Source organism: Manacus candei, unplaced genomic scaffold (genome assembly GCF_025592945.1).
Source record: "Manacus candei isolate 608988 ecotype Guabito, Panama unplaced genomic scaffold, ASM2559294v1 h1tg000005l, whole genome shotgun sequence".
NCBI lineage: Eukaryota > Metazoa > Chordata > Aves > Passeriformes > Pipridae > Manacus > Manacus candei.
Window position 1 is genome coordinate 26,516,023 of NW_026138053.1, and position 27,833 is coordinate 26,543,855.

The 27,833-nt window shown below is 44.1% G+C and overlaps 1 protein-coding gene across 1 annotated transcript in view; it reads left to right on the top strand.

Annotated features, from left to right (window-relative positions):
- Positions 1-27,833, top strand: part of CUNH1orf21 (chromosome unknown C1orf21 homolog) — a 113,466-nt gene that overhangs the window by 34,328 nt on the left and 51,305 nt on the right. Inside the window, exon 2 of the mRNA XM_051794703.1 lies at positions 12,970-13,175. Coding sequence (XP_051650663.1) covers positions 13,082-13,175 — 94 coding nt within the window. The 5' untranslated portion in view covers positions 12,970-13,081. The remainder of the gene's footprint in view (positions 1-12,969; positions 13,176-27,833) is intronic.

Here is a 27,833-nt window from a genome sequence, read left to right on the forward strand (position 1 = left end):
CTCCCACTAGACCAGGTTGCTCCAAGCCCTGTCCAACCTGATCTTGAACAGAAACTTGTTGCTCTTGATGAACCAGACATACAGTTTCTGTCCTTGCTCTTTTTTAGCTTCAAGCTCTCACACTGATGTTCTGGATTTAGTGTTTGGAGTTTCGAGGATCTCAGCTTCACCTTGGTGCAGTAGGGTTTATTTATGGGCACTGACATATGTATTAAATGATTCACTGTGGATGACAAAACATCATGGCTCTTCGTCGTGTAATTTTTTAATTATAAAAAATGCAACTGTGGAGAGAGAAGGATCCTGTTCTTAGCTCCTGGGGTGGATGCTTCTCCACTGTCGCTACCCTGATGACGTTTCTTGCAGTGGGATGAAGGCACCTTTAAATAGTCTGTTTAAACTATAATTGGTGAGTGCTCAGCTACAGTATCAGAATTCAGTTGTGCAGAATTTGCATATAACAGAGGGATGGAAAAATACAGTAATACTGCCTGAAGGATTTATGGTGTTTTGGTGCGCAGTACTCTGGGAGCTGATTTTCCTGGGACTGGGTTTATCAGTTGTCTGGCAGGGGATGATTTACTGGCTATACTGATTTTGGTGGCTATAAATGACGCCAGCATTTGCAGTTGTTTTGCGTTAAATGCTGTCCTAGGGATCTGGACTCACTTATATGGTTTTTCTTAGGAATACCATTGAATCAGCTTCAAGTTAAAGGCTCTTTGCTCAGCCATGACCATCCCCAATCATGGGCTTGTGAGGGAGGTGCACAGTCTGTGCAGGACCTTGTACAGCACTGAGGCCATATAGTTGCACTCTTTCCAAACTGGATTTGTGTGGTGCAGTCATGTTGTTCAGGAAAAAAAAGAAATTAAGAGGAATGTTTTTATTGTGTGGTTGTTTAGTGTTCCAAAGGGAAACACCAAGATTTAAGAGCTGGGTGGGACTTGCGCGTGTTATTTAAAAATATTCTTGGTTTTGCCATACTTACAAAAAAAAGAAAAGAAAAATCAAGGAGAATTAATGAATGTCTGTAACCAGGTCTCTTGCAAAGGGCTGAGCAACCGTGGTCTTTTCTTGGGATTTGAGGAAACTGTGGGTAAACTGTCTGTCTGTCCCAGAAGGTGAAGTATTTTTTTCATAGTTGTTTAAACCTAGTTTTTGCATTTCAGGTGGGTGGGTGGCTTACCACCCCTGCAGATCTTGTTTGGGTGCTTCGCTCTGCCCTACTCGGCTCTGATGGGAATGAGTTTGTGTCTTTGAGGAGCTTCTGCTAAACACTAATTTTGAGTGTTAGCTTTGGGAGAAGTACTACAACTTGCAATAGCTCCACTCCTCCATTTGCCTTTCATTTTCTTCTTCTTAATTAATATCCAATTCAGTGTTTTTTGAATATAGTCTCAATATTGCTTTCCTAACATAATAAAAGTGTATCTAAGAGAGCCAGCCTCCTTTAGACTTCATAAATGTATTTCTTTTTCTAATTTTAAAAAGAAATCCTCCTCACACTTGAACCTAAAACAGGGAGAGAAAGCCTGTAAAGCTATTGCAGATTTTACTCTCAGGAAAGCAGCTGTTATTTTCATGTGCAAAAAGCTAAATGTGGGAGTAAAGGGGCCAGTTGTACAGCTGTGGGTTGGCTGCCTTTTAGCATCAGATGCAGCTGCATCCAAGTGTCCCAGTTACAGGGAACTGTGGACCCTGGTCAGTGAAATGGTCCTGCTGGACCTGACCTGGCTGGGGAGGGTGAACCTGCAGAGCTGGGCATGGAGACCACTCAACTCAAAAGTTGTTGCAGTTAGCCCTTGCTGGACATTAGGAGGGAGATAACAAAATAACAGGGGGAAAAATATATAAATGGAATTTAAGCAACACTGCATTACTTCTCATAGTAATTAAACATGTGTGGTAGTTTGGTCTAGGCCTTCCTTGGTGACCAGTTTGTAACCAAGGAAGGGCCCAGATTTACCCAGTATTCCCTACGATTTTTATGTAAGCTGGGCTATAAGAAGAAAGGAGGAGAGGCCTTTGTTCTCTTTTTTCCGGCGGCTTGGAGGTGCAGGTTCCCTGCTGTTGATCTGCCGTGCTGGGGAGCGAGGCCTGGTCAGGCCTTGCCGACCTTGGGAGGTGGAGGTTGCTGGTGATTGTTCCAGAGCGACTCTCGGTTGTCCCAAGGAGAGTAGTGAGATATTTCTTTGCTAACTCTTTTAGTTGCTAGATATTGGGCTACTAATCGGGAGATAGATATAGATATAGATATATATATATATATATACACATATATATTTTGTTTTGGTTTTGTTCCTTTTCCCTTCCCCCTTCCCATTCCCTTGTGAAATTGTATATATATTTCAATTGTATATACCTGTAACATAGGTGTAAATATATATATATATATATATATATATTGCTTTAGCTCTCTCTCTCTCGTTTCAGGTTTTCTTGGTTGTTTTTCTCCCTCTTCTCCCTGAGGTTTGGGGGGGGGGGGAGGGGGGACTTCTTGTGGTAAGGTTTGGAGACTTGGCAGGGAGCCAGCTTAAAACCATATCAACATGCCAGGGCTAAAAACTTCTGATGAGTCCCTGGGAAAGATGATAAACCATATGCCATCCTTGCAGAAGGGTTATTAAGAAACCCAAACAGATGCTATGCTGTCGAATCCCAGAATGCTTTGGGTTGGAAGGGACCTTAAAGTTCATCTCATTCCACCCCCTGCCATGGGCAGGGACACCTTCCACTAGACCAGGTTGCTCCAAGCCCCATCCAACCTGGCCTTGAACACCTGAGTATAAGTACTGTTGAAATGTGATGGTTTTCATGAGTTTCTGCACAAATATAAGCAACGAGTCAAAATATTTAAAGTTTGAAGGCTGCTGAGATGGCTTTAGCAATCCTTTGTGGCTGTGTGGGTAGTAAGAGGTGCGTGTTGTTCCTTGGCCTCTCATCTAGTGACACTATAGAGTGACTAAGGCCCTGAAGGTCTTAATACAGGGGACATTAAATAGAAAAAGGAGCAGTGTTTGAATATTTGAATAATGAAGTAATTGTAAGGAGAATTCTTTGTGGGCAGAAGGAGTCTAAATAGCTCCTAGAAGAGGGTTGAGCTCAATTCATCCCCATAAGAAAGGAGACCTGCCTGGAGGGAGCAGAAGAGCTTGGAGCAGAAGAACTTGGAAAATACTTTTGAATCAGGATTGTCCTCAAGATTCTGAAAACAGTGCAGTGGGAGAAATTTCCACCTGTCTGTGGATGTAGCCCTCTGCCCTGGGGTATGAGTGAGAGGCACAGTGTGGACCGGTGCAGACTCAGCCTGGGTGATGCATTCCCATCACCTACTCAGCCCTCAAAGCCAGCCAAACAGCCTGCGTTCTCACGGCCTTCTGGCTGTTCTGAGTCTTCTCAAGCTTTTGTAATCCACATTGCTGATTTCTTCAGGGGACCTGTATTATTTTGTTCCTGTCAGTTTTCTCTTCCTGCATGAGCATTTGCAGAACCTTAGTGTGTTTGGATGTCTGTGCTGGCCTGTTTTGACCTGAATTATCCACAAGAATTATAATCATGGAGCCATTTGTATTGTTCTGGAAGCACAATTCTTAAAAGAAATAAATCCTATTGCATTTCAATTCCTACCAATTGTATTCAATGGTCTTTGGAACCCTTTTCAATTATTTATTACACATTTCTTCTCTGCTCCTACAGCTGAGCAGAATGTATATTTTTCCCCCGCTCTGGATAGGTTTCTCTCCTTGCTTTGACTCCCATGAGGCTGTAATGTTTTCAGCTGGGTTTTTTCCCCCCTTCTATTCATGTATGGATTTGGCAGAAAAATCCCAGTGCGAGCTCAGCTGTGGGGCCAGGCGGCTGTGAGGGGGCGTGGGAGAACACTCCATGTGCTGTTTTCTTTCAGGGTTATTTCCTCCAGCTTGTTGGTGCTCAGTTAGACACCTTTCACAACTGCAGGACCACAAGCCAACAATTCATCTCCCTGAGTTCAGAAACTTCCCAGTCCCGTAGCTGGGCTGACGTGTGACCCCCCGATGCACTGAAGATCTGCTGCCCTGGAGAGTCTCAACACTTGATCGGCAAAAGTGGTCTCAGACCAGCTTTGCATGAACTGCATGAGTCTAAATATACCCATCTTGCTCGGGTGCATTTCGGGGCAGCAGCTGGATCAGTCACTCTTTAAGTCTTGATTTAATCAACTGCAAATGGCTTTGGGTTCAGCTGCTCACACAGAGGAGTCAGGGCACGCACTGATGTGACCTTGTTGTCCCACCCAGATGGAGCAGCAGGAGTTCTGCTCACTCTGCTGGGAGCAAGTGTCCCTTTAAGAGGGGCAGCACGGGCAGCTGGGAGCAGTACCCTCTGCAGATGTGGACCATGAGTTAGAGCTCTTGCTCTGCTGGCTGACCTTTGTGCTGAATCATGGAATCATGGAATGGTTTGGGTTGCAAGAAATGTTAAAGATCATCTCATCCCACCCCTGGCCTTGGGCAGGGACACCTTCCACTAGCCCAGGCTGCTCCAAATCCCTTCCAACCTGGCCTTGGACACTTCCAGGGATCCAGGGGCAGCCACAGCTTCTCTACCCAACCTGTGCCAGGGCCTCCCCACCCTCAGAGACAAGAATTTCTTCCCAAAATCCCATCTAATCCTGCCTTCTGGCAGTTTGAAGCCATTAAATGAAAGTACAGGGGCAGGATACTACCAACTGGAATAAGATGTAGGTAATTTAAAGAAGATAGAAGCTGCTTTCTGTGTTTTAAATCCTGTTTCTGACTTGACTGCTCCTTGTCATCAGTGGGAGGAGAGATCTCCCTGCTCCTGTGCCAGCAATCCATCTCTGCACTTGCTGCTTGTGTTTGAGTTATAACTGTGTTAACATGAACTGAAAATACTTCACTTGTTCTTGGCTGGTCTGCTGCTCATTTGTTTCATCATAGGCTGGAACATGGTGTAGATCTTATTTTTTGAATATCCAGGCTTGGTTATGGATGTGTCCATTCAACATCTCACTATCGAAAGGAAAACTTTCCATTATTTGCATTGTTAATTGAGAGTATGAAACTATAACTTACTTAGTTAAAAGCCACTGCCCAAAGCTGTGACTGTGGTAAACTCCTAAATCTGTGTCAAGGGAATGGAGTAAGGAAATATTTTTCAAAGTACTCAGCCTCCAGCAGGGATGTCCAGAAGCTCCTGTGCCTGAGCACTGGCTGGGTACTGTGGCCTTCACCAAAAATCCTGTGCTCTCCTTGATGCTGAGGAACGACCTGTTAAGCAGGAGGGAGCAGTAAGTAGTGTCATTTTGGGGATGCAGTTTGCAGTGTGCTTCCCTTTCATTCCTACTTGGAACATTTCCGTAGGACTGCACTCAGGGAATCATAAAAGAAGTCCCCAGTAGAAATGCTTAACCCTATACTGTTGTTCACAGAAGCTAAGAGTGAAATGAGCTGGTTTGTTAGCTTTTGTCATTAATTTTACCATAGAGGCAGTCGTGCATGGAGTAGATGCCTGTGCTGGGATCACTCCTCAGCAGCCTGGATGAGTCACCTCCTGTAGTTTTGAGCAGCATCTCTGCACTTCTCTTGCTATCAGGTTAGTGAAGAAAGATTTCTTCTTTCTCTGGCTCATCTCCAAAAAGAGGAGGCTCCTTTAAACTGTTCCATCCTCTAATGGCACAGAAGCAGCAGAGGTGCATATGGCATATGTTTCCTCGCTGACACATTAGCAGCAGGTCCCCAGCATCTCCCCCCCTTGGCTTCTGCATAGCTCAGTTGTTTTGTTTTATTTTCAGCCTTAGTAGCACATGAAGTAGCTCCTGCCATAACTTTTTGGATGAAAAATGCCTCAGAAGTGAGCACAGGTTGCCCAGAGAAACTGTGGCTGCCCCATCCCTGGAAGTGTCCAAGGCCAGTTTGGACGGGGCTTGGAGCAGCCTGGGCTAGTGGAAGGTGTCCCTGCCCGTGGCAGAGAGTGGGATGAGAGGAGCTTTAAGGTCCCTTCCAACCCCTTAACATTCTATGAGTCTATGAAATGAGACCCTGAAAATGTGCAATTCTAGATTTGTACATTAGGACCCATGTCTGTGTGGTTATTTCTATCATGGTGGCACACAAGAAAGACGAAGAAGTAGTTTGAGAGGGAAATGAAAGTGCAAAAGAATAAAGATTAGACCTTCAAGTCTAATAAGTCCAGGTCTAATACAACTAATGTGTGATATTAGATGCTTGATGCTTTGACTTTTGAAATAAAGAAATATGTGCTTCACACTTTTAGGAGAGGCTTGTTAAGCCACTGCTTGTCTGGGAGAGGGGCAGTCCTAAAAAGAGCTCAGCTCCAGGCCGAGGTCAGTGTTGACATCTAGTGGTGCATCCCCCACCACTGGTGGGAAGAGGGCAGGAGGAACTAAGGAGAATAAAGGTGCTTTTTCACAGTGTTATAATTATCCCTCAGGGGTTTCCTCCGAAACATTTGGTTTTGTTGATGGAGCAGCTACGGCTTCTACATCATTTGTTTTACTCTAAAGATGGTGGGGATCGTTTAGGTGTAATAGTTGCAGCTTTAAATTATGTTATTAAGACAGAGGAAAGGGGGAGTGAGTTCTGAGAAGGAAGATGATGCTCAGACCTGTGCTTAGACGTGTACAAAACATTGTATAAATCACTGTTCCTATACCTTGGGGCCTTTTACTGTGCCCTGCTCAGTAAACCATACCTCGCTCTTAAACCATGAAGACAGAAATAAAATTAAATAGGAGAGCTTATTGTTGGGGTTTTTTTCTATTTTAGAGGTACTTGGGCTCCCTTCCCATTACTGCTGGAGATTATTCTTAGATATACAGGAGAGTATATTCTTAGATATACAGGGAAATGGAACCAGGCTTTTCTGCAGCCCTGTCTTGTGTCTCACATCACATCAGCCTGGGCTGCCATCACCAGTACTGCATTTTCAAAATCTCTTTGGAAATAAATCACAAAACAATTTAAAAAAATCCTAGAGTGTTACCAGTCAGAATAAAATTTAATTAACTTTCTTTGGAAACAGCAAAAATGATGGGTCCTGTGACTGACATCTCCTGTGTTGCTGGGCTTTTCACCCCGACGTTGCTTTGACTCCACCCTGTGTGAATGAAGAGGACGATTCCCATTCCCTTCCTCATTTTTATTTCACTCCATGCTGTGTGAAGGCTCTTCATGAGTCTGAGGAAGGAGAAAATGCTCCCTGGAAGTATCATGTTGCTGTTGAGAGCTATTCTGTTTGGAAATCACTTGTTGCTTCAGTACATCAAATCAGCAGAAGTGCTGGTTGCAAACAAAAGAAAATAAAATAAGAGGCTAATTTTGCTGATAAAAAAGGTAAGCTAAACCTCAGAGGGGCCAACTCTGTCCTGTGTTAAGCTGATGATATGAATTAGTAGAATTAATGCAAACCAGGCCTTCCCTGCTGGGAAAAACTGGGTAGATGAGCTTCTCTGCTTTTAATGTCAGGTCTTTTTAGCTGTCAAATTGCAGTATTCTTTTTTGCTCTTTGAGAAGTGATTTCTGCTGAGCATGACTTCCCAAGGGAGGGTGCATGCAAATGGCAGTTCCACCATGCCACTGGGTAACTGGGCTGGTTTAGTTTGTCAGTGGTATTTTGGTGCAGCCTGAGGAAAGTGCTGTAAAGCCCTGATGTTCTTTCCCTGCTTTTCTGTGTTGCTGATTTTACAGCACGGTGCTAATTCTCTTCCCTTTCAGCCAGTTACTGCTGGATGGAACAGTGTGTTTCCAATAGGAGGCTGAAATGTGGTGGTAAACACAGTAATTTTGCATCATGGAGGCAAACAATTCATAGAAGGGGAGAAGATGCTTCATTTCCTGGCTGTTGGTATCAACAGGCCGAGGGGAGCGTGTTCTGCCCACGGCTCCCAAGGAACAGAAATCCCCACTCACTTGGACTTTTCTTTTTCCCCTTCTGCTGCTGCAAGATATTGCTGCAGAGTGTTTGCAACCCTCATTCTGCTGCTCATTTAGCCCTTCTCATTTAGCGAGTTGGTGGCTTAATTTTCAATATAACTATGCTGTTCATGTCTATTTGAATAATTTGAGGAAGGAAAGAGACTTTATATGACATATTTTTTTAAATCTTTCTTTCCTTCCCTCCTCAGGCCATTGGTGCACTTCAAAGGCAAAAATGATATCTTTTTGGCTCAAAAAATGCCTTTTGGCTGTTGAATAAAAGCTAAAAAACCATCTTTTGTGGTGGAGGGTAGCTGAGGAAGAGGGATGTCGCAGTGGGGAAGTCCCAGGTGCTAACTACCAGCAACCCTTGTGCAGGACAAATTCAGAACTCAAAGCTGCTTTATTCTTTTTGGGGAAAAAAAACCCAAATGGAAATCAAACAGGGCGATTTCTTATAGGAAATAAAATGTAATTAATAGCAGTAAGTTAAATCCTTGAGTTCTGCCTGGACTAGGTTGTTTCATAGGAAAGGCCAGTGTGGTTTTTCTTTGTAGCTTAGAGTTTTTCATGGTTGCAACTCATTGCTTTGATCTCTTCTGCTTTGTGAAATTTTAACCTGATTTCCTATGTGGTCAACACAGGAGGAAATTTCTGGATGTATCTGCAGCCTGCAGACGATGAAAGATTGGTTATCTCAGTGCAATAAAGATGAAAACAAACACAGTTGTGGTAATAGAAGAATTAACTTGCATTTGTCATAAGACACTGGAGGTCCTCCATTTGCTATTGAAGTGTTTGTGGAAGCAAAATGTGTTTTGTCGAGAATGTGACCATCAGAAATAAGGGGTAAGGGGATGCTGAGTGGATTAACAAAGTGTTGAAAGAGCTGATTAAAGAAAAAGCACATCATAGACATGTCTCAGAAGAAAGAAAAAAGGAATTGCTAATGGTTTCCAAAGGTAATTCCTATTCTAAGAATTGAGTTCCCCTGGCTTTAGCTCAGAAGAAACTTGGGGTATGAAGTACAGCATCTGAGAGTGTCTCCAGTCTTCTCCTGACCTGCATGTAAGATGTTAATCTTAAACCTGCTGCATTTCATTTGGGGGTGGTGTAGACACTTTTGATGTGCCTGAGAGATTTTTCTCACTAGTATTTTGCAGATTGGAGCCTGTAAATTGCCTCTCAAATCTTGATAATTAGTGATGGTGGGTGGTGAGCATGAACTGCAAATGGTTTGAGGTTTTCTTCTTTTATTTTTGGCTTCTGAATATCTGTGTGCCCCCAAAATGCTCTGGAAGACAAAAGGGAAAATTCTATTTGTGCAGAAGTGGGGGAGGAGGAGGAGGAGCGGATGTGTTATTCTGCTGCCATGTGAAGTGCTGTGTTTCACATCCTGAGAACCTTTGTCAGACATCCCACTGAGTGAGGCTCAGCACCTCAGTTCTGAGTGATCCCCAGCCTCGGCACTGATACTTGGATGCTCAGGCAGGAGAGGTTTCCCCGAGGCTGGAAGCAGTGTAAGGCTGCCCTGTATCTTGAATTTCAGGGCTTGTAAAATTAATGCTGCTTTTCTCTTGCTCTGTTTGTTTGTTTGTTTGTATTAAACCCTCTGCTAACCCCGGTTTGTGTTTAGGTGTCCCTGGCAGTGTCTCACAGCACTGTGTGACCAGTAATCGGAGGAACATGCCTGGAAATGTGCATTACACTTATATTGGAGGTCATTTTGCAGTATCTTTCTCAGCCCAGTTTATTGGCACCAGGAGAAGTTGCCTTCATAATCCAGCTATTAACTGTGTACCTTTTTCAGGTGCTGCTGTGATTACTGTTGTTTAATGTAAAAGGGGAAACTTCCAGTTCTTGTATCCCATTTGTTTCCTTTAATCCCAGCATGCCTTTGAACATGACCATATTTTTAGAGGTTGGTGTGTGCTACCAAAATGCCGAAGAAGAGATTTGACTGTGAATATTTTTTTCTTCCCTCCCCCAAAGAGCTTTATCCTTTTCCATTCACATTCTGCATCTCCTTGCTCCTGATTGCTCCTACAGCGTGATGGCCCTGGGACCATCACCCTCCTGGGTATTTTGCAATTTATTGTACTGCATGTTGGCTGTATAAAGCTTCACAAAAAATCCCCTCCCAAAACCAAACCCACTGCTCCGTCGTGAAATACATGTGGGTTTTATTACTAAGCAGCTGTTTCCCTTTTGTAAATGATCCCTGCTGAGAGACAGAAAAAGAAAGAGGAAAAATAATTGAATAAGGCAAGAGCATAATTCATTGAACAGGTACTTCTGTGTGTGCAGTTCTGCTGCTCAGGGGCAGAGGTGCTGAGCCTGTTGTGGGCAGTGACTGTCCCCCATGTACAGCCTGTTAGTGGTCCCACCTACACAGCTCCTTGTCTTTTCTGGGCTCCTTTTCCCATAGCTGGCCACAGCCTTTTCCCTGGAATAATACAGCTGGTTATATTTTAAATCAGAAGTCAAAGCTAGTGTCTCTAGGCTCTGTTTACCTCGAGGCTCCTGCTTCTATCTGAAGTCTAAAACAGGGACTCTGTTGGTCATGTTCATCCCCCCTCCTGTTTCAGCAGGTCTATTAAAAGCTATTGTCTTTAACCAAATTTACATCCTCTGGGAAAATAAGTCCACATTTAATTCCAGTCCAGTGAGCAGTTTCTCTTCCATCTGCTGTTTCTCCCCCATCTCCCACACCTCCTGTGTGTGTCTTTACCTGTCTCCTGAGCAAGCACATGCTTTAAATCCTTTTGAATCCTCATTTCCCACCCCAACAGTGAGACGAAGCCCTGAATGCAGGCTGTCACTTGGCCACATGTGAAGATGAATTGTCAGCTGTGGCCCTGACTGCACTGCAAAAAGCTGAGGAACAACTCCCCCGGTTTACACAGAGCGGGCACATCGGTATTTATGACACGTGGCAGTGTAATTAGGATGGGCTGCTCAGGGGATCGACTGCTGCATGTGCACAGAACCATCTCCAGGGTGATTTGTGTCTTAGCAAGGCTGTAGCTTTGTCTGTATGTCTGACAAGGAGACAGATTAAAACAGTTTGAAGAATAGCTTTGAAGATTGCTTGAGGAAGCAGAAAACTTCCCTGGCTTAATATTGACATTTGCTGCAGACCCTGGGTTTTCTTTAAAAAAATAATGTAGCCATTAAGGGTTAAAAAACAGCTCAGGGGTATGTGCTGACTCCCTCACACTGACAGCAGGAACACTTGGTGTAAATTGCCCAGAGAAGCTGTGGCTGCCCCATCCCTGGAATTGTCCAAGGCCAGGATGGATGAGGCTTGGAGCAACCTGTAATAGTGGAAAGTATCCCTGCAGGGGGGTGGGACTGGATGAGCTTTAAGGTCTCTTCCAACCCAATCCTATAAAATCTTGTGTTTTCAGCAGAGCAGCTGTGACTAAGAGAGGAAAGGAAGGGGCAGTGAGAAATTTATGCTCAGGTGTGAATATATAGGAGGAAGAAAAAAAGGAGTAAGCATGCTGAGGGATATATTGAACACAAAAATGCACGTACAGGTGTGACAGGGAGGGTTGGCTGCTCAGAACAGGGCTTGAGCAGCTTTGGAATGCCCCTGTCAAGTGGGGAAAAGGACTTTTCTGTGCACAGCAAGACAAGCTGGTCTGTGAGTAGGAGTTAGAGGTGGTTCTGCCTCCGAAATCCTTCCCTTTTCTTGATGAAAGCCACAGACTGCAATAGCAGAAGCAGAATCACTCTCGACCCAGCTGCCACATCCTCATTTCTGTGGGTTTGGGGATGGCCAGGAAAATCGCTCTGAAGGTGGCTGCAGAGCCCTCCTGGACCATGTCCTGATGTGTCACACAGCTTCTTTGGCATGGACAGGTGTGCTGGTTGTGCTGAGTGTACAGGGAAAGGAAACTCCAGAGATTTTCTTTGGGGTTGTGCGTTGGTGGGATGGATATCATGGAATCGTTTGGCTTGGAAGGCACCTTAAAGATCATCTTGTTCCAACCTCGCCCTATCCTAGGTGAGTGTTTGTCTGATATTGCAGGTAAGATTCTTGTGGTCAGCGTGGATTGAAGAAGCCACAGCCTTGTAAAGTACATGCCCAGAGCTAAAGAGTTAAGAAATTGTGTGTATGACCTTACGCTGTAGCTGAACTAAAACAACTTGGCAAAAAGGGAAGGTTCTCATTTTTCTCTAGCTCTTCTCTTCTAAAAAGGTTGGCTGGTGGAAAGGCAAGCCAGGTCATCTCACCAAATTCTGAAGTTGCCTTTGTTCAAGTGAGGAACCATTTAGCAATTAAGCAGTTCATGGTTTTAAATTTGATTTTAGTTTTAACCTAAAATGTTGCAGCTATTAATTAGCCTTCTCTTCCCTCTTTTGTTTTATGTGACATCTGGATTGTTCAGGGAATGTTACTCCATCTTAAAGTGGGGATAGTTGCCTTTTTGAGCAGTGAAGGTTTTATGGATTCAGTAGAGTAATGAACATGTAGAAAAAAGATAATACAGCTGCCTATCGCCTCTCACATCTATGAACAGAAGGTCTTTAATTGATTTAGGGGGGTTGTTTTGTCTGAACACTTGCAGTTAGCAGCTCTTAATCAGTAAAATGCTTTGTAAGAAATCTGGCTTGATGGTTAGGTTGGTAAAAAGAACAGGAGGAGCAGATATTGATGGTTTCTTATCTCCTCTCCCAAAAACCTCTGCGTTCTGTGGGAATAGGTGGCTGGGTGGGCAGTAGATCTCTGTGTGTTGCTTCCTTCAAGCCATGGATTAAAGAATAGGGCTGGAAGAGACTTAGAGTTCGGCTGCTGTGCTCCTGCTCCAAGGCAGGATTGATGTACATTACCTGATCTGCCTGTCTTGTGATCTGCCTGTACCAGATGTTACTGAATACGATTTTAGCAACCTCGGACAATGGAGGCCACCTGTGTTTTGTCCTCTCCTCTTCACAAACCTCATTATTTATCTCCTTGAAGCTCCCCCTTTAGAGGTTACCTTTTTTGCCAATGTTTTCCTCTCTCTTTTGCCATCTTCAGGTAGAAGTGACTTGACAGCCCAGCAGGGAGGTGGATTATTTTCGCAGCGATGAGCGGGCGTCTCTAGAGATGCTTTGTGGTTTGGTGCAGCTGGAGCTGTCTGAATGAAGCGATGGGCTGTGCCTCCGCCAAGCATGTTTCTACTGTTCAAAACGAAGAGGAAACTCAGAAGGGGAAAAACTACCAGAACGGAGATGTGTTTGGTGGTAAGTGTTGCAGGATTTCATCTTTCTCCCAGCATCCTGAGTGTGCCGGAAGGTGTATGTGGGAGTGTTTCACAAAACATAAAGGAAAAAGCATGTTAAAATATGTCATGGTGGTGGAGCAGTTGGCCCACCCAAGGGATGATACCGTGACACTTGAAACAGAGGTGTGGGTGAAATCCGTACTGAAAAATTAACATTTTAAGTGATAACATCACAAATCTTGAAATAGTTCAAAGACAATGAGTTACATGACCCCCTCATATATTTATATATGTGTCTTTCTTAGGTATTTGTCATTGAGTACCAAAAGAGTTGACTCATTTCCTGAAAATAAAAACCTTTTCAGTTAGAAAAAGAATTCCTCACTACTGTGGCCCTGTAAAGCAACTAAATATTAGTTCTGAAATCCTATGGCAAATAGGGTTGGAAGGTGCAATGAAACTAGAAACTGGGAGGGATTCATAGTACAGGGAAGTAGGATGAAAACATCTGCTTCACTGTGTGGGAAGACTGGTCTATGATGCAGATTTTGTGCATCAGGTAAAGTAATAGAAGATAAAATGCATAGTCAGCTTCATGATTCTTTTCACCCCAGATTCTGTTAATATATGCCAAGGATTTTTAGATAATTATGTAAATCATAATACAGTTTTTTAAATGTTAGGAAATGTTCAGAAATGAAGCTTCTGGATCTGCCCTGATATCTGTCTGAAAGTTAAGTCAGCTGTGAATAAGCTACCTTGGTACTGTTATTGTTAAAATAGGTGCTTTGGTACTGAATACACCAAACTCCTCTGGTGGCTTTTATAGCAATTGTTTGTGTAGTAGTGAGAATGACACATATAGCAGCAAATAATCTCTCTTTTTCATTCCAAAAGCAATGATATTTCACTTTTTCAGCCTTTCTGAGGGCTAGCTTGCTCTCACAATGGATCCCAGAGTAAGAATACCCAGAGGTGTAATCTGGACAGAAAGTAGTTACTTAGCAAACTTCAGGACTGTCCAGTGCTCCTCCACTAACCCAGGAGATGCTGGGTTTGGAACTGGGAATTCAGTAATTGCTTTTATTTGAAATAGGCTTCAAGTGTTGTCATGAACAGAAAATTCTATCAGTTTTTCAAAGGTTTAGATTTTAGCTGATATTTAGTGAGGGAGCAATTTTTAGCAAAATGCGTGTCTCAACTTTTTGGGTTTTTCTGTGGTTGTTTAACCACATGCTGCTGACCAAAGATGATAACACAAGAAACTAAATGTAGCTTTTGGAGGCAGAGGATCAAGAAGATCGAAGCGATTTTAAAAGGCTCCCATTTATAGAGCTGGGCTGGTGTCAGCAGGATCATTTAGCTATTCTGGGATCCATTTGAGGGCTGTTAATCGTTCCCTGTTTTACTGGAAGGAGTTCTACCTGCTGTTAACCATTTTCTGGCACATGCTTTACTTTAGGTATGCAGGTCATCATTGCTAAAGATCAAATTCCATGACTGATCCTTTTTTAGCGAAGTGTTGGAGTTCTGTGACTTAAACAACTTGTTGACCCGTAACCATAGAAGCCACATTTTTCCCTTGCTGCTGGAAGACAGCTCCTAGGTCAGGAGTTGGGTGCATGAAGAAGTTGAGCTGGAGTGTACCTGGCTTTATAGATGATCTCATCCCACCCCCTGCCATGGGCAGGGACACCTTCCACTAGACCAGGTTACTCCAAGCCCCGTCCAACCTGGCCTTGGACACTTCCAGGGATCCAGGGGCAGCCACAGCTTCTCTGGGCAACCTGTGCCAGGGCCTCCCCACCCTAATATTTCCTTTCCTGTTTCTGAGAAGGGACAGAAGTGTCTCATCCAGCCAGTGGCCAAGAGCAGAGTATCTCTGCTGCCTGTGGGGATTGAAAATGAGCTGCAGAGCAAGACTGAGGTGAGTGGCAGAGAAGTGAGGAGCAAGGAGGTAATGGAAAGGGAATTAGAGATTAGTTTTTGGGGAGGAGGCAGCAAAGTAAAGGAAACATGTGAAGCAGGGTTGGAAGGTGGCTGATGCAGTGATAGCATCAATAGCCTCCTGAGAATATCTGTGTGCATATCCCATGATGTACATGGACCTTGAGCACGTGCAGTGGTTGTGTCTGGGGACTAGTCTGACGTGAAGTGCCCGTGCAGAAGCAGCAGGTATGAGCTGCGTGGTTGTTGTAGCCCAGACTGCCTCAGATGTTTCACAAGTGGAGGAAATCCTGAAGGACTTGGAACAGCAATGACAGAAATAAAGGAGAAGAGCACAGTGCTGGTGCTGCCTTTGCTGGGCAGGTGCTGTGGTCTGCAAGGCATGGTGACAGGACATTGCCCCTCGCTGTGTGACACACTCGAGGGGAAAACAGTTCCCCCCTTCAGCATCATCCCCACACAAGCTGGAGGCAGAAAGAGTCAATAGTAAGGATTGTGCTTTCCAGTTAAACAGAGTTGGGATATTTTTTTTCTCATTGGTAGTTTTTGCTCGAGTCCAGATGTCACTTTGAATCCAGAGAGAACTTTCTGAGCTTCTCAAAGTGCTGCAGTTCTGCTTTGGCTCTTCCTCAGAGCCTCTAGATCTTTTTTCCTTTTTTTCTTGGTGGAATTGGTTGAAGCCAAGTCTGGTGACTGTTTGAGAGATCATTGCTTCTGTGAGGGTTTTGTTTAAACCTTTTTAAAGCCACTGCAGGTTATGACAGATCTCCAGTACTTTATTTCTTCCCCAGCTTTTAAGCTTTTTTTTTCAGTTGAGCAGCCACATTGAGCCAGGTGATCGCTGTGAATTTGAAACTCTGGTGCTTAAAACTGAAGAACCCACAATGAAACCCATGAATCCTGTAAGGACAAATTCTGGTTAACTGCAACCAAAACATAAAAATTTCCATCTTGTCCCGAACTGTAGAAGTCACGCTGCATTTTGCTGTAATATATATTTAAATAATTGAGTTAGCAGGCCTATCAAAGGAGATGTTCTAGAGAAGATTGAATATAATATGATTATTATGTCTTGTTGGTCTCTAATGACTTTAAAATCCTTCTAATAAGGATAGTAATAATAAATCTTCATTTATTCCTCATTCCACTTCAAAGCTGATTTCCAGGGCAGTACATAAGAACTGTAATATGTAAATACCAATGAAGAACAAAATGCCATGATAGAGCCTTGAGCGTTGTTGATTGCAGCATATGTTTTAATAATGTAACCTCCCTTGTAGATTAATTTTATTTGTGTCTTTATAAAAAATCATTTGGGGAGGAGGTGATTGACGTCATTCTCTCTGTAAGAAAGTAAGTGGTAATCTGATTTGCAAAAAAAATATTTTAGAATCCGTTCATTAATCCAGACGTTTCTATGGAGCTCTTGGCTGCTTTGCAAAAGGGAGAGCAAACATGGCATGTAAGAATCTTCTGATAAAGTGGGAATATCTAGATAGGATTTCTGTTATTAAGAGCAGCTCCAGTTGCTAAACCAGTCTAAATAAAGCCGACTGCAAAGCACAATAGTTTATAAACCAGTTTATCTCAGAGCAGCTGGGAGAAGGCTAGGAAAGGAAATCTTTAGCATTGGGGTATTGTAATGAGGTTGAAAAACTGATTGATGCCCACACCAAGTTGGACAGGGCTTGGAGCAGCCTTGTTAATGGAAGGTGTCCCTGCCCATGGCAGGGGGTGGAATGAAGTGACTTTTAAGATCCCTTCCAACCCAAACCATTCAGTGATTCTGATTGCCTCACAAGCTCCAGGGTAGTCTTCTTTTCTGGTTTTCTCATGTTGATGTTTACTTTGTTCTTATGTGTTTTATAGGTTTGCCTCACTTCTGCTAATCCCCATCTTGTGACAGTCGGTTCCTTTCCTTCCTGTTTGCCCATGTCTCATCCATCTGGGCATCTCAGACCACTGGCAAAGGCAGCCAAGCTCTGACTTAGTTTGAAGTAAATGCAAAACCATGCTAAAATAATTGAAACCTTTAAAACATACCCAGTGTATACAGGAATAGAATAGCAAGAGGAATTTGGGACTGTGATTTACCTTTCCTAAATATGCATCATCATCTCCAAAAATATTATGCCCAAACCTATGTAGAGTTTAATCTGTTTTGAAGGATCTTTCCTTAATAGACAGGCTTAGCAGTGTCACCTTACTGAAAGCTTCAGTCTCAGGATGTTGCTCAGGGCACTTCAAAATATCTGTAGGCTTGGCAAAACTGTTCAGATGTCCTTAATATGAGGCAACTTCCTGAACCCACCTTGTTCCTGTGCACAACATTCTCGAGATCATCTTCTGGCCATTTGAAGTTGTGAAGTTTTCAGATAAAATTTGCAGTGAGAAAAATATCTTTAAACTGTTTTCAGAGAATAACACCTTCCTTTTGTTGTACCATTACAACACCTCTCCCTCAACAGTCAGAAAAAAATGCTAAAATTGAAAATGGGAGATCCTTTTTTCTGGAAGGAGCGTGGCCATCCTCACTGAACTGAAACCCTCTGGAAAGCTGTAGCTTAGGGAATATAACTTGTGCCATGTTGACTGTGAATGTGTGCCGTGATCAGAAGGTCTTGCTGCACCAGGCTTCACACAAACACACAGCTGCCTTTGCCTGGCAGCCTTTATTTTATTGACTGTGTTGGTCAGCTGGTTAGCACTCAGATACTAATTGCTCCAGCTCATTTGACTATCCTGACATGCTTCTGCAATGTCAGGTCTTACTCATTTGGGGGCCAGATGCATAAGGGGACCAGCACCATGCAGTGTCCTAATTCCATACTGGATATTTTGAGACTATAACCTTTTTTAAAGACAATTCAATCATAAATAAATGCTCCTGGTACAGCCACAGCACTAGTTCTTAGATTTCTGAGTGCTTCATCTGAGCTCCATGGAAGTGAGGGACATGTAGGCACCCCCCCCCTTCTGAAAAACCAGTCTCAGAGGTGCCACACCAAATATCACAGTGAGTTTCAAAGGAGAAGATTTTCCTTCTTAAATGCAAACTCTGGCTGAGGTCCTTAAAGGGAAGGTTTCATGCTGTTCATGGTTCAGCAGCTCATGTTATTAAGCAGATCTTGCTGCAGTGTTTGAAAGCTGAAGCAAAGCAGGTGAGTGAGCACATTGCAACGTAGGGCTGAAGTGCATGAGCATCTTCCAGAATTATACTGGACTGTGGGCCTTTTCAGCTGACAGAGGGCAGGTTTAAATTGGATATTAGGAAGAAATTCTTGGCTGTGAGGGTGGGGAGGCCCTGGCACAGGTTGCCCAGAGAAGCTGTGGCTGCCCCTGGATCCCTGGAAGTGTCCAAGGCCAGGTTGGACGGGGCTTGGAGCAACCTGGGATAGTAGAAGGTGTCCCTGCCTGTGGCAGGGGTGTTGGAACTGAGTGGTCTTTAAGGTCCCTTCCAACCCAAACCATTCTGTGATTCTGTGATTCTCTCTTTCTGGGCTTTTTTGAACAATTTGTTGATAGCCTTCTTCTTATCTAGGTAAACATGGGTCAGTCCTAAACATGTGTTTCAGGAAGTGAGAGAGAAGAACAGAACCAAACCCTACTTTGGTGTTATGTTCATGTGGGAAATGTAATAAAATCATGTATGTTATCCAGGTTTATGAGGTATTTGTGTAACTCTGAGAACACCCTTGGTAAGTTAATAATTTACTATTTTATTACCATACAGAAGCAACAGAGTTTTAAAAAAAATCAAAACAAAACCAAACCCCACCCTCAGGTTTTGTGTAGTTATGTGTTCATGATTAGTGTGTGCAAAGAAGGTGTTTTCTATGTGAATTAAAACTGTATTTTCACCTTTTGTGCATGGAAGTGGCTCATCTTTGTAGCCCTTGGAAAAGGTACTGCTTTTGCAGAAGAAAGGAGGAAGCTGCTCTGAACTACGAGTTTGCTCTGAGCAAAACAAACTCTTCATCCTACTCCAGCAAGGAAATATATAGAGAGGTATATAAAGAATACAAACAGAGCAGTCCCAGGCGTGGTAATGAACCAGGTCCAGGGTCCATCCAGGGAGCGCAGCGAAGGAGCACCAGGGGACAAGGCTGCAGACAGGGAGAGAAGAGATGGGGCAGAAGGGACCTACAGCATGGGTGGGGGTCCCTCCAGGAGATGGGACCAGAGGCAGGACTAGAGACGGCAGACCTGCTCTGGCAAGGACTGAAGGCCCAAGTGTCAGCCAAAACAAAGCTCCTGTGATCCATGGGCAGAAGATGCAGGTGGGGTTTCATGGGACTGGTCGTGGCCTCTTAGTGCACTGAGGGCTCTGACAGCATCTATCCACTAATTGTGGTCTTTATGTAACGATGGTGATTGAACTAGCTTTCCCTTCCCCTACTCCTTCCCCCTTTTTTCCCTTGCAAGTGGAGAAACACTGATCTGATGGGGGAGAGATCCGAGTCCATGGAAAGGTTCCCGTAGGCCGCAAGAAGGTACCTTGCCACTTTGAACAAGATTGGTTTTCTAGCTTCCCTGATCCTGCAGGGAAGAAAACCAGTTCAGAAGTGATGGGAGAGTAGCTTTTTAGGATACCTGGGTGCTGGAAACATGCTTAGTTGTAAATTGTTTCAGGGCAGTAAAACAGCAGTGGTAGAAGACATTCCTTGTGCATATTTAGAGTTTTTCCTTTGGAGAAAAAAAACCAGGAAGACCCCAAATGAGATGACTTTCCCAAATGAATAACAGACCTTTGCCATAGAAAAGTTGCTGAGGTTTTCCTGCCTGAGAGTTGGACTTTAAGCAGAGCACGTATCCATAAATTACGTAGACAGCCCTCAGACTCTGTAGTTACCTTCTTCTGGTGGTTAATCTTCTTCCAGTGTGTTTACAGCCCCTTGTCACTGTATTAGATGAGGGAATTATTCTGCAGAGTCTTTCTCCTTAGTGTAAGGGAAGTGTTTTTGTACAGATCTTTGCAGTTCTCTCTGGGTTTCCAGGCTGGTGTTTGCTGGGTTTGGTGTGATACGCACACAGTCAGCTCCTCACCCTCAGTGGGGATTTACAGTATAAAAAGAGAGGGTGAACCAAGGTGGAGAAATAGTTGTTACCCCCAGTTTGGGAGCAGAAATTAATCCCAGGCAGGTCATAACTTCCTTGTTTCTTATTTTCATGTGAGCTTTCACCTTTTGCAATCTGCCCGTTGGTGTCTGAGCACCCGAAGGAGTTTGACCCGTGGTTCGGGGGCTCTGAGGGCACCCCTGAGTCTCTGCAAGCAGCTGATATGTGAACAGAGTTAATGTGCTGTTATTCTGGGGAGTGACCTTTCCTACAAGCTTAGCCTGATGGAGAGTAAAGTCTGAGCTAAACACAAATAAAGTGCATGGGGTGTGCATTTCACAATTGCATTAGTGGGCTATAAATAGGGCCATACATCTGCCTTTGGTGCTGGCTAGAAAGGAGCCAGGATGTATTTTCTGGCAACCTTGGTGCTTAAGGAAATCCGTTTATTTTATGGTACAGACACACTTACTTTTTTGCTTAAAAATCCTCGGTGTTCGTTGCCTACCCATAGGTGTAAAAGAGGAAAAATGATGATAAAAATGCCATATACTTTCAATTATTGCAGTGTTTTTGACATTTTCCAAGTGTTTTATTACTGGGCCACAAAGTTGAAAAAAGCCCAGCAAAAATCCAAAGCCAAAGCCTGAAATTTGTCCAGGAAAACCTCACTCTGGGGAATAAATCTCCAATTCCCCAGGTAAGCCTTGTGGAGCTGCACAGATGCATATTCATTGCAGCAACACAGGGCTGTAATTTTATAGTAGGAATATCTGCTGGAATAAATACCTGTTAAGTGCAAGGAAAAGGTACCTGACCAGTAAATACTTGTGTACCTTCACATATGCAGCCAAAGGTGCCTTTACAGGTTAGAAGCAAATGTAGAAGGCATTTTTCCGTTAGGTAATTCTCCAAAACACTGTACCATGATGGGTATTTTAAATCAATCTTACAGCCAAGTGTCATGTTGTCCCTGGTCCGAGTCCCAAGATTGCTGATGCTCTCTGTCTTGAGCTAGAACCAGAAAAAGATTGTAAAAAATGGGGAAAAATTGGAAATGTGAAGATTTCTGCCTCATGGACTTGTAAAAAACAAAGCCTGGCTTCTGCTGAGAGAGTGTAATCATGCCCTGCCACGTGCCTCTTCTTCTTACCTGTGTGAGGGGGGGTTCTGGCAGAAAGGATCAGGTTTAGGGTGCTCTTAAATGATATATTTCCTTTTTGCTCTTGTAGAGGGAGCGCTGCAAGGGGCTGTTCAGGTGACAGAGGTGCAGAGCACTCTGTGTGCTGTGGTACCGAGGAGGAGCACCAAGTCACCTTTGTTTCAGGATTTATGGTTTCAGGAATGATCTTGATCTGTTCAATGGGAAAAAAAGGGGATGTAAGGGTGGTTTTTTTTTGTCATGGAAGTCTTCTAAATTGTATTAATGATTCTGTTTATTAAAATTACTGCATTTTATCCCCTGTATTTTGTTGTCACGGCCCCAAAGCTACCAGAGCTCCAGGAGTGTTTGGACAATGCTCTCAGGCACAGGGTGGGATTGTTGGGGTGTCTGTGCAGGGCCAGGGGTTGGACTGGATGATCCTGATGGGTCCCTTCCAACTGTCATTCCATGATATATTGGATTTCTACCTGTAGGAACTGGGTACATCTTGAGATCTTTTTAGGCTGAAAGTCTAATAACAAGTGCTTATTTTGATTTTTCTTTTAGCTATTATTAAAAACTGCCTTTTCTCACCCATTAATATCTGGCTTTCGTTTAAAAATTGCTGCACAAAGGGAAGGGGAGAAGGCATGGAAAATCACTGGCTTTTTAAAATTTCCTTTTCTTTTCCACTGGTGATTTTTACACTTCCTTTTTTTTACACATGCACCTTTTAAACGTGCGTGTTGACGTGTAAGTGGCTTTGATGTGGCAGTGAACGGGGGTGAGTTCCTGGAGTCCCACGAGCGGGTTCTGTTGGTGGTGGCAGCGGGGACAAGGGAGGAGGTCGTTCACAACCGGCTGCATGGTGCAGAGAACTGGGAGATGATTTGTGGCTTGGCATATATGGCAAATGGAGATGTGAAACCAGACATCTCCTGCGACTGGACGGGGCTGGGAGCCAGGCGGTCCCTCGCTGCTCCAGTTCTGGGAATTCCTCACGGTGTTCCCATCATTGCCCATCACTGCCTCAACAAAACCCACCTCTGTGGGTGGCACATGTTTGCCTTTTGGGATTTAGGTAAAGCTTCTGCAGCATGGATGCTGCTGAGGGAAGTAGGCATTTCTAGAGATAACAAATTAACTCTGGGCATTGTAACCAGAGTAAAATATTAATCTTCCCAATAGGTTAATTTTGGAACTGTTTGGATGGTCTGTAAGGAAAGTAATGTAATTAACTTTTGTATCTTTTGCATCTGGAAATATGTGCTGTATTTTTATAAATCAAGTTTTCATTAGGTCCTCCCCTCCCCTCCTGGTTTAAAGGAATACTGGCAGTGAGGAGACGTTTGTGCTCATCATGGATCTGCAGTACGTTACTGTCCTGGATAATTACTGTGTCCCTTTCATAATGCAATTAATAGAAATGAAATATCTGTTGATTTACAAATATACTTTGAGGTACATGAGCAGTGAAAATTTGATAGACTAATAGAAGAAAGCTACTATGCCAGAAAGGATATAAAAATCCATTTCAAGTCCTACTTTGCAAGGCAACAATCTCATTTAATAGTTGACTGATTGAGAGTGGCATTGCTTGTTAAGTAAAGAGGAATTGGCTTCTTTATTGACAAGGAAACTGAAGATGCCTCATCCTGTATGTGCAGTAATAGGATATGTGTAATTTTGAGGGTGTGGAGTAGTAATGACATTTTCCAGAGAACTCTTGGGGTGGCTCAGTGTGGCACAGGTTTTTGTTCCTGGAGCAATTGATGGATACATTAGTGGGGCTGTAAGGAGCAGGACCTCCATTGCTGCACGAGGGGTGCTCAGAGGTGCTTAGTTAGGGTTTTTTTGTGGAATCTGAATAGTCTCTGTCAAGTTCAGTGCTAAAATGATAACTGTTCTGCAGTGGAGTAGAGAGACAGATGCTGGCTGGGGCAGCAGAGACTGAGAGTTTCATTATGACGTTGAAAAATCTGAAAAGACTTAAATATTTTGTGCTTGGTGGTTTTTTTCAACTTTCCAAGGGATAGTTTAAAAACAGAGCAGTGAAATGGAGTTGAAATAGCCTTTCCAACCTGGCCATGCTGTGCTGTGTGCAGGGAGGCCCTTCCTGCTCCCCCGTCATGGTGGGGGGATGTTGGGGCATCCAGAAACCTACCTGGTGGCTTCATATGAACAGCAGTATTTTCAAGGCACAGACCCTTTGTTTTCCTCCTGACTGTTCCTTTAATTAATCTCTCTGCTGCTTGTTTCCTCTCCTGCTTTCATTTCTCAATTTGATCTTTTTAGTGGGCTAGATAATTGCATTTACTGAGTATCCTTCCTGCCAAGCATCATGGCTGTAATCTCCTCCACCTGAGAAATGGTTTCCTTTGAACAACCTGGCATCTGCCTCAAAGTTATGTGTTAATTAAATAAAAAAAAATAAAAAAAAAAGTGTGTCTGTATGTATATACATACATATATATATGTGAATTATAGAGTTGAAGCAAGCAAAAGTCTGGGTAGCTGAAAGATAGTTATGAATGCACACCACCAGCACTGTTTTTTGGCTTTGTAATTGCAGAGGAGTGCACAAAAGTCTTTAATTATATGATCACATGACTGGTTTTTTCATACTGTATTATATATGCTGTTTCCTCAGATCCTAAATACGAAGACAGTACAAGCGAGGCAGAAATTGTGTGTTTAGTGGTAACTGGATTTTAGGATGCTGAGGCTGCATTTTTAAGTCTTTTCCTGAGACAATGAAATGGCCTCTGAGGTTGTGGTACATTCCCCCCCGCTTGAACCAGGTGCTGCAACGTGTCCTGGCCAGATGGGTTCAGTGGGGGACTTGGCCAGAGGGTCCCTGACCTTGTCAGGAGCTGTGAGGGAGCGGAGCAGCAGCAGAGTGCTGCCTCCCTTCATGGGGTTCAGGGGAGTTTAAGATTTCTGATCCTCCTCCTACCACATACAGTCACACCCATGTGCCCCCTTCTCCCCAAGAATGGTTTTACAAGTGGTTTTGGGTACTCAGTGTCTTCCTCTTGTTCGTGCATCTTTCTATACTTCTCATTGCATAAAGAGAAGTGTGTAACCCTGAGGAGCCTGGAGGAAGTCTGAGCTAGAGCAGGAAAAATCTTAGGTGGTATCCTGACTGGAAAACTCTCTTCTGTCCTTGATCTGCAGACCTGTGTGCATATGAAGCAGAAATCTTGATGGAAAAATTATTTCCCACAAAACAACTGTTACTTGCACATCAGTGTGTGTATTATATATTATATTATATAAAGTCATAGAGTGGCCTGGGTTGTAAGAGACCTTAAACACTATCCAGTTCCACCCCCTGCCATGGGCAAGGACAACTTCTACTACACCAGGTTGCTCCAAGCCCCATCCAACCTGGCCTTGGACACTTCCAGGGATCCAGGGGCAGCCACAGCTTCTCTGGGCAACCTGTGCCAGGGCCTCCCCACCCTGACAGGGAAGGATTCCTTCCCAATATCCCATCTAACCCTGCCCAGTGGCAGTGGGAAGCCATTCCCCCTTGTCCTGTTCCTCCATATCCTTGCAAACAGTCTCTCTCCATCTTTCCTGTGAGTTCCCTTCAGGCACTGCAAGGCCACAGTCAGGTCACCCCAAAGCTTCTCTCTTCCAGGCTGAACAATCCCAACTGTCTCAGCCTTCCCTCCCAGCAGAGCTGCTCCATCCCTCGGATCATCTTGGTGCCTCCCCTGGACTCTCTCCAGCAGCTCCATGTGCCTCCTATGCTGTTCCCCAGGGCTGGAGCAGCTCTGCAGGAGGGTCTCACCTGGGGGGCAGAGGGGCAGAATCACCTCCCTCAGTGTGCTGGTCTTTCTATAGATGTGTTGATTTGTTTTTCCCTGCCAAAGTACTCCTCTGACCTACCTGCCACTAAGGTAGACGCAGCAGTGGGCCTGTGCCCCTGGGGCAAGGTTAGTTAACACAAGCCTTTATGCTTAATGTGATAAACAACTGATGCACAACTCTGGTTTCCACAGTTCCTGCAGTATATGACAGTCCAAAATGTAGAGTAGCCTTGGGAACTTTTTGGTCAAGAAGAAACCGAATAGAAGAAGGAACCAAGTAATGACCTCCTTGATTCAACTGCACATGTCCTGTTGTGTCAGCTGATGTTCAGTGGTGTGTCTCTGCAAGGGAGCTAAATTATGGCTTAGTCATGGTTTGCCACTTTTAGACTGGGGCGAAAGAAATCAGAAAACCCAAGATAAATAAACTGAGGCGCCCGATGAGCAGCGGCGTTGTGGGAGTTGGAGCGTCAACCTGGGCCTTTCACGGGGCAGGACAGAGATACCCACAGCAGGGAGAGCTGCAAGCAGTTTGCAGCACCAGGAGCTTCTGACAGCACCAATGAAGGGTGGGTTCATGTGGCAGTACAAGGTTTGGTGCTTCTGCAGCAGCCAAGATCAAGATGATGTTTTCTGTCAGACCTGTCGGCCTTGAGGGAAACGCTGCTGAAAGCTGTCATGATTTGGGCCTGCAAAGGGGTAGTTTGATAAAGTAGAAGGGAATTTGCTAAAATTTTTCAGGTAGGCATCACCCTTGAGGGAGTTAATGTTTCAGGAAGAGCTGTATATGCCATGGAGCTGCTTGATAGCTTAGAAAAGAGTTATCCCTGTCTTGCCGAGCTTTAGAGCAAGTGTCCCTCCAATTCTGCAGAAATCCTCCATGTAGGGTCTGACTTTTGTTACACTGAATGTCTCAATCTTTTTTCCTCCCAAAAAATAACCCTAGCAGTCACATCTGCCGTGTGCAGCAGCAGTCGTTGGCGTTCCTTGGGCACATGTTAGGATTGTGTAGGAAGAAGAAAAAATACTTGAGAGTGGTCTTTCCAGATGTGCTGCCATCTGTTGATTTTTAAAGAGTTTTTCTGCCAGATGATTTATATTTTATTGGCAGAATTGGTGTGTTGTTTGTGCACCTATTCTCTGTTTAATATCTAGTGGTGTCCAGTGCCTCAGCTCCCAGCAGTGGCTGTATTTTTAGATTGGATTAAGGTAAAATAACTTGACTCGGGAAATCTGAACGAGCATTTTCAGATAATCCTTTGAGAAAAATGGGTTGGCTTATTTCATAAGTTGTTTTTATTACTCTATTCCTGGTTGTGAAAACAACGTGGTCACTGGGATCTAGAATTGCCTGTGAATTGATAGCTTTGGGGGTTGCTGACAGAGGAAGACAATGGGCTGCTCTCCCAGTGCTGGTTGATCTCCGATGAAATTTCACTCCCAACCCACATCCAGTGGATCGGAAACCCACCCCCACAGCTGTGAATCTCTGCAATTAAGTTAGAATTGGAACATCCATGTAGGATCAAAGGAACATGTACATGCTGCTTTCTTTGAGTGCTTGAAGCTGCAGCTAAGAAGATAATTCAGATATCCTCCATTTCTTAGTGTTTAGCTTGAGAAATATTAATTTGCAAGATTTTTGCAACTACTTTCTCTAACTGTTGACTTTTGTGGGGATGTTTGACATAGCTTCTGCTGGTATCTATGCAGTTGATACACATACAGTAACAATTCTGGAATAAATTGGCACTCAAGGCTGAGGACTCAGGTGATGGAAACTGCAGCCACCCAAGCAATCTGATTCTGCTCCTTGACTATCCTTGTGGTTAAAGAGTTTATTTTTTTCCCTGATGTCTGGCCCGGCTCTTTCTATTTGTCGTGTCCTCCCAGTGTAGCCATGGAGATCAGACTATTCCTCCTTCACAGTGGCACTGGAGATGAGCTCCAGGAGAGTGGCCTCCAGCTCTGGGGGCCCAGCACAGGAAGGACATGGACCTGTTGGAGCAGGTCCAGAGGAGGCACTAAGATGATGAGAGGGATGGAGCAGCTCTGCTGGGAGGAAAGGCTGGGAGAGCTGGGATTGTTCAGCCTGGAGAGGAGAAGCTTTGGGGTGACCTGATTGTGGCCTTGCAGGGCCTGAAGAAGCCGACAAGAAAGATGGAGAGAGACTATTTAAAAGGGCCTGAGTGACAGGACAAGGGGGAATGGCTTCCCACTGCCACTGGGCAGGGTTAGATGGGATATTGGGAAGGAATCCTTCCCTGTGAGGGTGGGGAGGCCCTGGCCCAGGTTGCCCAGAGAAGCTGTGGCTGCCCCTGGATCCCTGGAAGTGTCCAAGGCCAGGTTGGACGGGGCTTGGAACAACCTGGGCTGGTGGAAGGTGTCCCTGCCCATGGCAGGGGGTGGAACGAGAGGAGCTTTAAGGTCCCTCCAACCCAAACCATTTTGTAATTTTATGATGTTTGCCATGTTCGGTGCTCAGCATCCAAGTGGCTCACCTGCTGTTATATGTTTCAGTTAAATTGCATCAAAATGTCTTATGGTTTTTAACAAATATTTTTAGAAAGAGCAATTCAGTCCTTTATCTAAAGATAGCTTTTAGCTTTCAAGTCTTTGGGAGAGGAGAGCACGTGAAGCTTTGATCCATGACACTCACAGCAGTAGGAGTACTTTCTGCACCTGGCAGAAATAAGTATGGTACAGAGGA